The sequence below is a fragment of the Phocoena sinus genome, chromosome 14 (assembly GCF_008692025.1).
Source record: "Phocoena sinus isolate mPhoSin1 chromosome 14, mPhoSin1.pri, whole genome shotgun sequence".
NCBI lineage: Eukaryota > Metazoa > Chordata > Mammalia > Artiodactyla > Phocoenidae > Phocoena > Phocoena sinus.
Window position 1 is genome coordinate 40,913,300 of NC_045776.1, and position 14,611 is coordinate 40,927,910.

General features: G+C 38.1%; 1 protein-coding gene across 9 annotated transcripts in view; it reads left to right on the plus strand.

Annotated features, from left to right (window-relative positions):
• The first annotated feature begins 362 nt into the window (after positions 1-362).
• NOL4 (nucleolar protein 4) overlaps positions 363-14,611 on the plus strand; it is a 401,358-nt gene continuing 387,109 nt past the window's right edge. For 5 of the 9 annotated variants that reach the window (XM_032602667.1, XM_032602660.1, XM_032602664.1 and 2 more), the window contains exon 1: positions 363-929. Coding sequence is in view for 4 of the 9 variants with exons in the window: in XM_032602660.1 (XP_032458551.1) it covers positions 669-929 (261 nt within the window). In the remaining 5 variants the exon portion in view is untranslated. Of the gene's footprint in view, positions 930-1,467; positions 1,912-14,611 lie in introns of those variants that run through there. The other 4 variants (XM_032602665.1, XM_032602668.1, XM_032602663.1 and 1 more) reach the window with 1 other exon arrangement.

Here is a 14,611-nt window from a genome sequence, read left to right on the forward strand (position 1 = left end):
TGTGTAGCAGGATTTGATAGGTTTAACAACATGACAGGTAAGAACTTTCTTTCTAGTCCCTGAACGCTCCACGCAGGGAAAGGCCGAAGCGGAACAGGACCCTGGAGCGCGCTCTCAGGCGCTCGGCCGGGCAGCTGCTTTTGAGAGAGGTGCAGCCCTCGCTCCTGGACCGTGGGGCCGGAGGCTGGGGAAGCTTCTGGGGCTCGCGCGGGGAGGCGGCGCTGCGCTCCACCTGCCTGCCCCGGACACAGCCCCGGGCGAGGCGTCGAGGGACCACCCCAAGTCAATAGTGGGTTTTTGATAAACCAAGGAATGGGATTTCAATTATTCAAAACCCAGCTCCTCCGGGCCAGATGCTGTTAGGATGGTCCTACTCCTACAGTATTAAAGAGACCCATCACTAAGAAGACGAGAAAAGCATCCAAGACATCCGTCGCAATTCCGAACGAACCAGAGACTTGGTAGCACAGGGCATTGATCGCTGGTGCCCAACCGACCCTCCTTCCCTCTCCCCATTCCCCCCCCCACCCTCCACCCGAGGCAGGCTCTGGCGGCGGCCGGGACCTCGCGTCCCTACATCGTGGCGGGAGCTGCATTTTTCATGAGCCCGGGGTGAACAGGTGCGAAGTGCACTGGGAACATCCGGCCGGCGGCCGGGAGCGGGGAACATGGAGAGTGAGCGCGACATGTACCGCCAGTTCCAGGACTGGTGCCTCAGGACTTACGGGGACTCAGGCAAGACCAAGACGGTGACCCGTAAAAAATACGAGCGGATCGTCCAGCTCCTCAACGGCTGCGAGTCGAGCTCCACGGACAACGCCAAATTTAAATTCTGGGTCAAATCGAAGGGTTTCCAGCTGGGCCAGCCGGATGAGGTCCGCGGGGGCGGCGGCGCAAAACAAGTGCTCTACGTGCCGGTCAAGACCACGGTGAGTGACTCGCCTTCCTCTGTTATTCGTCTGCCCGAGCAGCCCGGCGCTGGCGGGGGGGGGGGGGGGGGGGGGGGGGGGCGGCGGGGTGGGGGGAGAAAGGGGGAGCCGTGAGCCACCGTTGGCTTGTTTGCCCCTACCCTTCTCAGCCCCCTCCCCAAGTCGTCCCCAGTCGCGTGAGCCAGGCGCGTTTCCCCCAACGTGGAGTCTTTGTGGTCCTTTATTTTAAAGCGGCAGCGCACCTTCAGAGCGCGCAGCCCTCCTGGCCTCCGGGCTCCCGGACCCGCTACTGGAGCTTCCATCCCCTGGTCGGGCGGCGTCCCGCGTCCTCGGGCTGGGCCATTGTCCCACGTCCTTCGCTGGGCGCCTGGCGCGTGTCCCGCCTTCGCCACCGCTCATAAAGGCCACGCTGGAACCCCAGACGCACGCTCTGATAATAGACGATTCTGATCGATAGTCTACAGTGTTTCCTTATTGGCACAAAGCCCAAACGTGGCGCTGGTCGTGGATGTGGGGTTTTCCCCCGGACACTATCAGGTTTTATTGTTAGACAGCCGCTATTGGGAGACACCGGGCTGTCCGATCGCCTTTATCACTCCCGGAGATCTTACCACGACTATTTAGATTGTAGATAAGGTCCTGGAGATTCACTCCTCCTATTTCCCCCATTCCCTTCCTCACTTCCCCCTTTCACAAATAAAGCCGCAGCTACATGATGAACAACAAAGCGAGATGGGTTTGGGCGCAGTCAAGTGGTGTACGTATTTGTTCCTTATTCTGGGATGGCTCTAGTCTCATGGCCACAAAGCTCTAAGCCCAGGCGCTGGCATTGAGAGCTCAGTATACCTCAGCCTACTAGGCAGAAGCCTGTGAGGCTGGGGAGCGGCGGCAGCGTTAATTTCCTTTTTAAGGAGATGGGAATTGTGGGCTACAAGTAGGATTGCAGATCAGATCCGTAAGACCTCTTTCTTCATCATGCTAGGTGGGTACTCGTCTGGAGTAGGGGTGGGGGAGGGTATCTGGCATCCTGTACATTTTTGCCTCGCTTTCGGGTTTCTTGAGCATTTGCTCCTTTTCCTCCCTTCCTTACTGGCCACTGTTTCTCGTGCAGTATTCCTGGAGGATGCTAGAAACGAGATGCCTTGAAAGCTATTCTTCTCTATCAAACGGAGGTATATTCAATTGGAAATATGTGCATGAAAGGTTTTTCAAAGGATTATTTGGAGGACTCTTATGTTTGGAAAGCAGTTTATGGTTTCTTGAGATTAATTAGGGGTAGTTGTTTGAAGGGAGTATATTTCTCTCGAAATTTATATGGAAAATGGGACATGGAAATAAAGGTGAAATGGAAACACACATAAAAGTTCTGATGTTTTTTAAAAAAATGTACCATTGTTGGAAGGTTTCTAGAAGGTCGATCTATAAATACAGCCTTCTCTTTTAACATGTGGCATTGCTAAAGACAATGGTGAGATTGCTTTACTAAGTAATGAGCACAGATGAACTGAGATTTATTTACATCTGGATGAGCCAGAAGTCTGTCACAGAGAATGAAGTGCTTTGATTCATTTGCATTGGGAGTAACATGAAGAACCTGATTTTAAAAAATAACTTACTGTTAGACAAAGTAAATTAGAATGCACAGCATGTGAATGTATTTTCCTTTGGGCAATACGGGGCTAATTGATGAATATAATAATCATTTAAGATATATTTACCTGAATATTATTTAATAATTCTATGTCTTTTTAAATTGCTAGCTTGGGAGTTTGCTTTTCATTTTTTATGTTACGCTTAGGCACCTCTGTTTACGTGTCAGATAGCTTCACTTGTGTATTGCACCAGTGAGTTTATACTTGCATGGATTTGGTTACATCCACTGTATGTATAAACAGGTGTGCCTTTTTAAAACATTAATTCAAAATTCTAACATAAATTCTGTAATGGTTGTAGAGGCGCTAAGATAAACATGGATGCCAGTAATTCAAACCAGCATTCACATGCTCAGATACCATATTTTCATTGAAAAATTAATGCAGAGTTGTTAAAGAATTGCTGCTAAGACATCTAATATAGAGTAACAACTCCAGGGTTAATAATAAAGTAACACGTGTGTCTCTTTTCAGTAAGGATTCCATATAGTTAGGGGAGAAAATGTAACCCTTCAGGTGATGTTCTTGGATAATGGTTTCCCGTGTAGTATTTAAGAGCTCTGATCTTCATTCAGACCCGTTTGGAAATGTTGCAGATGTTTTTAATTCATGAACTCTCCTATTGCTGTTTATGAAATTTTTATGCTGCTCCTGACATAGAATTATAGGCTCCTCCTTCTCTGAGAGGCAGCCAATCATCATTTCAATGAGTTAAAAAATAAAGATCCCCTTTTATCATGTGTTTCCCCACATCTCAAAATATTTTTCCTTAAAAATATGTTTTTTCTTTATGATAACAGGAGTGCAGTCACCAGAAAGACAAAGAATATCTTTTTCTTTCCATTCAAAGGCATATATCGGTTGAAAGAAAGTACTGTATTTGAATGGTATTTTCAAGTAGACTTAAGAATCATGCTAGCTTTTTGAGGCTTGAAGGTTCATGGCTGGCTTTGCTGTCATTGAGAGAGATTTGCGCCTGGTGTTTCAGTAACCCACTGTTGCCGGTAATTAGACATCATTACTACTGCAAAAAGGGAAAGAGAGAAGGGGAGAGGACAGGCTGGGGCTAATTAACTTCTTGTGTTTGATGAAAGAAAGGGAGACTGATAGCAACTGGGAGGTCGGACTAGAAGAGAGCAGACACCACACAGACTTAACTGAAACAGGACTATCTTTCAGTCTGAAAGAAGCTTGGTTCTACCTCTTGTTTTTCCAAAATAACATATGTAGGTTTGCAAATACTTTCCCCCCCGAAGCCTAGATATAACTGATGATAAAATCAAGCAAGTGACAACTGACTTAAAAATGTGGAATATTGGAGAAGATAAACATGCCCTTTAATGTTTGTCCTGGACATGCCTAAAACTGAGGAGACATATCTGTCACTGTTTAGATTACTGTGTGGCTGAGGAGATACTGTTTGGTCGCCAAGCAACAATATCCTGCAACTCAGCCATTTTAGGTCTGGAGTGGGAATGTGTGCACGCATACACACACACATATGTAAGGTTTGCAGAGCATTGCATCTAAGTTCTTTTCCACGCTACCACTATTATTTTTATGTTCCTTCATTAAAGGTGTGAGAAATTTAGAAGTATAAAATTATGAATAACTTAAAAACAGTTCTGAAAAAGATATAGCAAATGCCTGACATTGATTAGGAAAAAAATGTTTAATCAGTGACCGTTTAAAATTAGCATTACTATGGTTACTCTATTTTATGTCTTTGATAGTTCTAGTTTAGTTTGTTTTTAGAAGCTTTGCATCCTCATTGACATTTTGTTTCTGGCAACATTAGTTGAAACATCACATTTAAAATGTAAAGCACCAGAGCACATTCTACCACTTGATATTAGGAAAGGTGAACTTAGAAAAGAACCAGAAATTTCATTACAACTTTTCGTTAGTAATATTGTTAATGTGTTAACGTGTTTTTTTGTTTGTTTGTTTGTTTGTTTTTTGCGGTACTCGGGCCTCGCACTGCTGTGGCCTCTCCCGTTGCGGAGCACAGGCTTCGGAGCGCAGGCTCAGCGGCCATGGCTCACGGGCCCAGCCGCTCCGCGGCATGTGGGATCTTCCTGGACCAGGGCATGAACCCGCGTCCCCTGCATCAGCAGGCGGACTCCCAACCACTGCGCCACCAGGGAAGCCCCTAACGTGTATTTTTTTAAAAGTCGACTGCATTGTATAAAACATTAGGAAATTCAGTAAACTCACATTTCTTTTTTTTTTTTTTCAGTCTTAAGAAAACAAGGTAATGAATATCCAAACTGTAAAATCAAATAATGTGAGCAATGCTTTTCTTGATCTGCATTTGTAGGAACAGACACTTTGGCTTAATTTTTTTTTTACCATTCATGTGTATTTTTCCCCTTTATTTATTCCACTAGGAAACATAAATGAATCTTTCATCCAGAAAAGAAAATGCATTATCTCTAGTTATGTCATTTAAACATGATGATTTATTCAGTTCTGCAATCTGTAGCCTCAAATTTCATATTTTCTTGCTGTGTATACTACTAATTGATTATTGTACAGTAATTAGAATGAATATTCATAGACTGGTTCATAACCAGTTACTGGTTTTTTAGTTCTCTATGGTTTTTTGTTAATTTTTATACCACGTCAGAGTGAAGGAAATAGTACATAAGGAGTCTGTATACATTTCCACTTGGCCTAACCCCATGCCTGAGGCACACAACATATGTATTGGGCCTTGATCTGAAATTTGCTATAGAAATTATAGAAAACAAAGCTGAGGGACATGCCAGCTATACATGATGATACTTTGTAACTCTGATACAGAGACAAATCATAATAGTAGTCACTGAGATATGAGCAATTTTTTGCTTATCTCTTAATACTTCCATACTAGTGGGAATTGCTATTGATGACCAATGCATTTTTTTTTCTTCATTTAAGTATTTTGGGACACTCTCTACCATAGGTCTCTGGTGGGGGGAGGGTTAAAGAGATCCCAAGTATGATTCTCAGCATTGTGGTTTATAAGCTGACTTAAGTGGTTCCTTGTGGTTTGTTGGGAGGGATAAGTCATCCATGGCAAGTCCCTAGCACAGCGCCTCCTTAAGGCTCTCAGGGAATGTGGGTACCTTTACTAGAGGCCAGTTGGCCGTGAGGATTAAGGGGCAAAGGGCTTGTAGAGATAACCCCCCTGAATTTTTTTTTTTTTTTTTTGCGGTACGCGGGCCTCTCACTGTTGTGGCCTCTCCCGTTGCGGAGCACAGGCTCCGGACGCGCAGGCTCAGCGGCCACGGCCCACGGGCCCAGCCTCTCTGCGGCACGCAGAATCCTTCCGGACTGGGGCACGAACCCGTGGGCCCTGCATCGGCAGGCGGACTCTCAACCACTGCGCCACCAGGGAAGCCCTCCCCTGAATTTTAGGAGGAAATCAGACCCTCTTAGTATATGAGGACTATCCCACACTTACTTCCGAAGATACCAGCCCTTGACTTTTCCATTGGTTCTTCCTTGTCTTGCTAGTAACTATAGTGGAGGTGAGGGGCAAGACTCGGCACTCATATATATTCCTTCTAGAAACCTCCTGAGCCAGCGGAGATTCTGCTTGTCAAGATTTTAACTCTAGACTTTTTGCGTAGGATAAAGGAAAGATGAGGAAGGAAATTCAGGGATGTGGAAACTTCTAAAGTTTCCATCTCCATGTCAAGATCATAAAGACCTTTCACTAATAGCTGTTGTACTTGCCAAGACTTTTTATATCTAACTGGGAAAATTAAAGTGAATCTAATGTGTTTTAGGTTACGTTTATTTTCATAGTCCTGGGATAACAAGATAACATGGATGGCATGGATGGCAGGAAACATGTTATAGTGGGCAGGGTATAGATTTTAGAGCAAGATTTAAATCCTGGATTTGACATTTATTGAACCTGTTAATTAGGGGAAGTTTCTTAACTAAAGACACAGTTTCTTCTTTGTAAATTTACATAATATTACTTGCCTAATTAGTTTGGGATAAGAATTAATAATCATAATTAATCATCCTAAACATAGAGCATATATAGCATATGCCTGGCACGTAGTAAATACTATAAAAACAGAAGATGTTCTAAGTATTAACAAAGCAAGAACACCATGATGTAATTATAATTTGTGTTCTGAAGTAAAAATCACACTGTAGCAGAGTTAAAATACAAGATACATATATGTATGTGTGTATTAATGTGTTTTTCACATATTTATTCTGCCTACTCCATTTTTAGAAAATAAAAATGACTTTGTCTTCTTAAAAGTGATACATTCTCATTATTTCAAAAATCTAAGGGAAAAGGAAAAAAATGCTAAAAATTCATGCTAATCTCCTGCCCAGATATAACCACCATTAGCTAATTTTGAACATGATTATAGCTGTCCCTCTAAACATATATGCCAAAAGAAGATGAGACATATTGATTGATAGTGATACTGTATATGGATCAGGAAAAGTAATTTTCTGAAACTAGTATGATAATTATATGCTAATTTAAGTAAGAAGAATAAAATATAATATTACCAAAATACAACAAAAGAAAAAGAAATACACAAAATTCAAAAAATTGCTAATAAAGGCTTCTTCACAGAGGTATTTATTCCTAAAATTAATAGAAAAGATTAAGAAAAACATTGAGAGTGAATTACATTTATTTTTTAACTACAGACTTCAGTTTTATACCATATAATTGACTTTCTCCAATGGTAGGTAAGAGACAAATATATTTTCACTTCTCACCTCCTTATTACTACCTCCCTGTGTATAATTGATTACATTGATTATATTATAATTGTTATATATCTGATTGTATTATATCAGTTATATTGTCTAATTGCTTTTACTCTCAAGGTTTTTTATATTTATGTTATAGTACGTAATTTGCTTCTTACAATTATTGATATTTTCCTTTGCTGTACTTAAATGCTTATCATCCATTCTTTTACCTGGTTTTCTTTACTTCTAAATTCTTTGATTCTTCAGTTGATTAACTGTGATCCCTGATCATCTTTTTTTTTTTTTTCCTATAGAAGAGTTCCTCTGTTCTATTCTTTAAGGTTTATATGCAATTGAAAATATTTGTCCTTTGTCTTTGTACCTAAAGAGCAACCTTAGCTAGGTGTCATTTCTTCATTTCACTCTTTCCACCAGACATTATAGATAGTGTGTTAGCTCTGTTAAAATCTAAGGCAAACCTGTTTTCCAGATTTTATGGATTGTTTACTCAGGCATCCTTGAAATTAAATAATTTCACTAAGGTATGTCTTGAATTCCTTTTCTCACTCTTTCTTTCTCCTGAGTAATGATACTCATGTCCATGGCTTCAGTTGTGTCTCTGTTCTGGGGACTTACTGCACGTCTTCTGGGGTTCAGATCTGTGTTTTGGGTTTTCTACTACATGATTCCATCAATATATTCCAAAGCACCTAAAATTAAACAAATTCAAAAATGAATTTCTCTTCTCTCCATTCCCCCATCCTAGGTCCTCCAAGCTGACCTCTTTCAAAAAAAAAATTCTTAAAAAATTTTTTTTCCATGGATGGCAACACAATTTGCTTACCTATCCAAGCGAAAAATCTGTGTGATATGCTTGATTTCTCCCTTTTCGTCCCTCCTTATAGTCAGTACTTGACAGTGTATTGTTGATTCTACCAACTTAATATCTCTTGAATTGACCGACCATATTCTTACCACACCATACCATACCAATAGTATGTCTATTGCTTGATAATTTGGTAATTTTTCCAAAGCATCTTTTGAAGGAAGGGAGTGCGCAGTGTGTAATACCTCACTGGTGCTCAGTATTAATGGAATAAATGAAAATCACCTCCCAGCCCAATACCACAGATGGGAACTTCTTATTTACCACCACACAACTAGTTTTATAGCCATACTGGGAACTCTTTTTAAAAAAATTATAATTATTTTTTTTAATTGTGGTAAAAAACACATAATATATATTTTCCATTTTTACATGTATACGTGTATGGTGCAATAGTATATGTACATTGTTGTGCAACAGATCTCCAGAACGTTTTCATCTTGTAAAACTGAAACTCTAGACCCAATAAACAGCAATTTCCCTTTTGCCCTTCCCTCCAGCCCCTGGTAACCACCACTGTACTTTCTGTTTCCGTGAATCTGACTACTTTTGATACCTCATATAAGTGGAACTACTCAATGTTTGTCTTTTTGTGATTGATTATCTCACTTAGCATAATGTCCTCAATATTCATCCATGTTAAAGTGTGTGACAGGGTTTCCTTCCTTTTAAAGGCTGAATAACATGCTATTGTATGTATTTACCACATTTTGTTTATTCATCTGTCAATGGACATTGGGTTGCTTCCACCTTTGGCTGTTGAAAATAGTGCTGCTATGAAAATGGGTGTGTGAAGGATGTCCCTTCAAGACCCTGCTTTCAATTCTTTCGGATGTATACCCACAAGTGGGATTGCTGGATCACATAGTAGTTCTATTTTTAATTTTTTCAGGAACTTCCATACTGTTTTCCTTAACAGTTATACCATCTTATAGTCCTACCAACAGGGCACAAGGATGGGCTCTTTTAAAGGCTGAGAAACTAGTGACTTGTCATCTAGAGTTCTTTAACAAGCATGTTTTTTCTTTAGGCAATAGCAAGTATTGAATGTAATGATTAATAATAATGTTATAATAATGTTTTACATTTATCAAGTTCTTAATATATATTGGTTAAAGATTGGGCTAATACCTTTAAAAAAAGTCCCTTTTAATATTCACAATAGCCCTACAGTATGAACACTTTTCATTACATACTTGAGAAAATTGTGGTTTCAGTTAAGATAACTTTCTAAAGTCACACAGCTTCTAAGTGTTAGAACTGGGATAAGAAACTATTTCAGTGGGATTCCAAAGTCCTTGCTTTGGTCTCCAAACTTTTAAAATAATGCATTCCAATAATTAAAAAAATTAAATATTCCCCCAGTATGTGTATTTTTATAAATTACATATAGTTCTGTATCAATACTTAACAGATAACACATGTTCAAAAATATATATAAGGCTGATATTAAATAGATATAAACATATATTTTTTCTTCATCTCAGTAGGTCATCTCTTGCGTTCCCTGGGGTGTGCACATGCCAATTTGGAGACAATTACTCTAATTCCTAGTACAGTGTTCCTTCACAGTAAATCACTTTGGTTAAGACCTTACACTTCAGCTAAAATATCACCTCCTCTCTTACAGGGTGGGGTGCCTCTGTACTTAATCAACACAATATTAAAATAATTTCTTAGCCATTCAAATCCATGACACCCATAAAACAGTTATACACTTTTGCTGTTGGTTTGGTTGAGGTGAGAGTTTATTTCGTCAAAGGCAAGTTGTGGAGATGGTACACAATCAAGAATAGCTGATGTGAGGGTACAGTGAAAGTTGAAGTTTCACTGTAAACTGTAAAAGTAAAAGTAGGCTGGGACAAAATCATGGAAAACCTCTACTGCCATGTTAAAAAGTTTGACCTTCATTCTATAGGGAATGGCAGCTACCAAGTGTTTGAGCAGGGATGTTATGATTTAGGTCTTATAGGTAGGGACTTGAGGTCTCTCCTTGGTTTATGCTACAGAATATAAATCAGATGAATAAAGAATAAAAGTTAAATAGTTTCTTTGGTTCAATATATTGTTTGAAATATTATAGTTATAAATAAATGTTATACAGTTATTGAAATCCAATTGTCAAGCCGTAACTCAATATAATACAATAGCTTGATATTGTTGTGTAATTGAATCATGCTGTACAAAATTTCAAATTTGTTAATTCCAATAAAATGTTAAAAATAGGATTTGTGAAATATAAGAAAAAATAGATTTAAAGGCATTTAAAAGGCATATGGATCAAATCATCTTATAATAAACTGTTTTGTTTTTGGAGTTGAGGAGAAGTAATTTTTGACCTCTTAGTTGTTACTACATCCACAACTACAAAGATTTCCCAGAGAAATCCTTCTGAAAACCCAGGGGAGATCGATACAGAATACTTATTTAAGCACAGACCTTTTCAAAGTAAAGTTACTGTTTCAAATATTACTTGGAATATGGAGTTTTATACTTTAAGGCAGTATTCTAAATCTTACTCCAAGTTGTTTCTTGCTCAGACTTCTGTGATTTTAAATCCACATGCCAGTCTCTGCCACTAAGTGCCTTCCCTATGATTCTTCAATTTTTGTATACTGTGGTAGGCAGGATTCTAAGATAATTCCCAAATAACCCTCACACTTAATTCCCTTCCCTTTGAGTGTGGGTGGAACCTGTGGATATGATGAGCTATCACTCCCATGATTATGTTATGTTATATGGCACAGTTAGCTTGAAGAAAGGGGGCTCTTTCAGGTGGGTCTGACTTAATCACATTAACCTTTTAAAAGCAGAGTTTTTTTTCCTGGCTTATAGCAGAAGAAGTAGAGCGTTTCAAAGTCTGAGATGGATTCAATGTAAGGGAGGTTCTCTGTTGCTGAGATAGAGGGGGCCATGTGGTTAAGAGCTGAGAGCAACCTCTAGGAGCTGAGAGCATGCTTTGCCAACAGCTAGCAAAACAATGGGGACCTAAGTCCTACAACCACAAGGAACGGATTCTGGCAACAATCAAAGGAAGCTTGGAAGTGGGTCTTTCCCTAGTTGGGCTTTCAAGTAAGAATGCAGCTGTCTGACACTTGATTTCAGCTTTAAGAGAACCTGAGCAGAAGACCCAGTTAAAATGTGCTGGATTTTGGACACACAGAAACTGTGAGGTAGTAAGTTTGTGAAGTTTTAAACCACCAATTTGCAGTTATATAACAAAAGAAAGCTAATACATAATTTTTTGGTCTAAATTTTCCAAAAAGCATTTGCTCAGTTAAAACAACTTTCTAAAAAGCATATTTGACTAATATTATTTGTGGTTTAAGATACAACTGGGAATAATTTAAATGATATTCTTGCCTAATGCCTAATGTGTTGCCATTTTAATAGTTTTTGATGAGATGGTCCATAATTTAGTGAAATATATAATTTCTAACAGATCATTTGAAATATTTAATGATCACATTAGGAATATATATATTCCTAATAACATATATGCATAGGTATATATATACACATGTATATTATTTTGATTTTTCTCAACGTGTTTACTTAAAAACTTTTTATTTCATTGTCTTCCATCATATATTCCATTATATTCCATTCTGTCTCCTAAATAGAATATGAGGTGGCTTACAGTTTTAGGTTTTTCATGGGAGGATAGAGATAGAGGAGTGCGCATATCAAAAGACATTATTATTCACATAATTATATTAATTTATGTTTAAGTATTCCTGAATATATAGAGAAAAATAACAAAATATAGCATCCATTATCATTTATTAGAAATAAATATTCTATAATTTTATTTTTAAATTATTATTTTGTTATAATATTATACCTTATAAGGAAGATCTGCCTAGTATTTGGGGAATATAATATAGAAAATAATATTAATAGGTATATCTTCTTCTGTTAAGATATTAGCTGGAACTGGAAATTATTTTCCCCTCTCTATGTTGAGAAGAGAAAATCTTTATTTTGATTTTTTTTTTCTCTATCTGAGGTTCATTCAATAGTCTCTTATGTTCCACTCTTCCTAATTTTAATCAAGTATTCATCTGTGCTAGTTATTCTCACAGTTACAGAGCTGTTAGAAAGCTGCAAGGTTGAGAAGGAGATTCAGAATATAAGTTCAGGAAGTTGGAAACTTCATTTTGCTAATAAGAAAGAATAACTTGTCTTACAGGCAGAGAGTGGGTGTTTTTGTTATTAGTAGTTATTTTCCTTCCTTTTTAAAAGTTAAAATATGTTTTCAGAAAATATTATTTGAATATTTGGGTCTCATATTATATATAAAGATAGTAGTCATTGAGATAAGGTTGGCCAATATTTCTGAAATTATTCTTTTTCTTTTGGTTGGATGCCAGTGTGAGGGGGTACAGAGAGGATACTTATAGGTGAACATGACTGCAGTTGCCAGATGGCTAGAGGGCTTTAGGGGTTTAATCTAGGAACATGGGGCAAAGCTAAGTGACATATATGAGGATCTAATGTCTAGCTTCGTCATAATAACACCATGCTCTAACTAGTTGACCTAGCTAGATGCGATTTTCAAATCAAGGCTAGATGGCATTTTGCTTGAAAATATAATAAAAGATCTCTTAATAGAACTTTACTAACTAGTGAATTAACCAAAACTCTCTCTTCCCAGGGTGTGGACAGATTCATTCACAGTAGTCTACCCTGTAGTTACTTATACCTTGTGCACATAAAATTGAGTTGTGTGCATATTACTGGTTATGTTTTTCCCACATCATATTTAGTGAATTTCAATTATTATCATAATTGTGATTTAAATATTTCATAAACTGATGAATTGAGTGCATGAACTTAAATTCAGTGCTTTAGAAAAGGCTCAAAATAAATGTTAATTGCTAAAAAACAATTAGGAAAAATAGAGAAAAAAAGAAGAAAACTTAGGTTTCTGACAGCCTCAATTACTTTACAAGTAATAACTAACTTCTCATTCTACTTTAAAGTAACTGAAACTAGAAGTCATAGACATAGACAATGCATTATTGGGGAGCTTATACACTTGGAATGTCAATCAGTAGACCCATACGTAAAGAAGAGATCTTTGTCTTATAAGTTTAACAAATAATTATATATTAGCATGTATTAAATGAAAATTTGATATTGAAGTGTGTATATATCATCTTCTCTGCCTTCCAACTTTAACTTTGTATTTTTAGTTATCTATTTTATTTTTTAATTTTGCTTCACAATACTGTGTTAGTTTCTGTTGTACAACAAAGTGAATCAGCCGTATGCATACATATATCCCCATATCTTCTCCCTCTTGCGTCTCCCTCCCACCCTCTCTCTCCCACCCCTCTAGGTCATCGCAAAGCACCGAGGTGATCTCCCTGTGCTATGCTGCTGCTTCCCACTAGCTATCTATTTTATGTTTGGTAGTGTATATATGTCAATGCTACTATCACTTTGCCCCAGCTTCCCCCTCCCCACCCCAAGTCCTTAAGTCCATTCTCTATGTCTGCGTCTTTATTCCTGTCCTTCACTTAACTTTTTCTATGTTAAGTGGATAACTTCACAAAGGATAACAAGACCATTATGCACCAATATAGAAAGTTATAATAAGTGGTGTTTTGTCAGCCATGGACATATGAGTTAAAGATACACATTCTGGCAGTGCTGATAAAATAATATACTGTCATGATGACGAAGAACTTAGTGCTTCCTGAAGGTATATCCCTATTATGGAAGAAAATGTTTCCATCCAGATGAGCCAAATGACCTAACATAGTCATGTGAGATTACTATGCCCTCTTTAAACCCATATTTAACAAGCTACCTTTTGATTATTTGGGTTCCCACAAGACTAAAGAGAGAATGCACTGGTCAAACTGTTGCCAATATTGGGAATATTTAAGTTGTATTTCTCAGTATAAGTGAAGTAATTTTAGTTTTTATACTATTATCTCTTGTCAGTTTTGGTGGAGTTCAGAGCCTCTGTATCTAATCAACTTATATACACTGAGGAGATCTCCAAAAGAACGTTGGAGAGCTGTTGAGATGGGAAGGGGAAAATGGGTACTAGGGAGGCAACAAAATGGAGTCTGTCATCCGACTCATTTAGAAATCTTCCTTCTAGGCAATCATTCTGTCTTATTTCCAGTTCCCTTGATGTTCTGGTTGCTCTCTTCCGATTAAATTGCTTTCTAAAATATGGTACTTAGCATACTTTATAGGGTTATAATAATAGTTTAATATAACTTTGAATTGTGCTTTTTTCATTTAATTATTATTAAAATTTTCCCAATAGTCTTGATAATTATTTTTATGGCTTTACAAATACCTAATCAAGTATCTATACCATAACTATCTTTTGAAAAATTTATTTAATTAATTTGCCCATTTTTATTTTATTTGATTAAAAGGAAGAGCAACAGAAATTA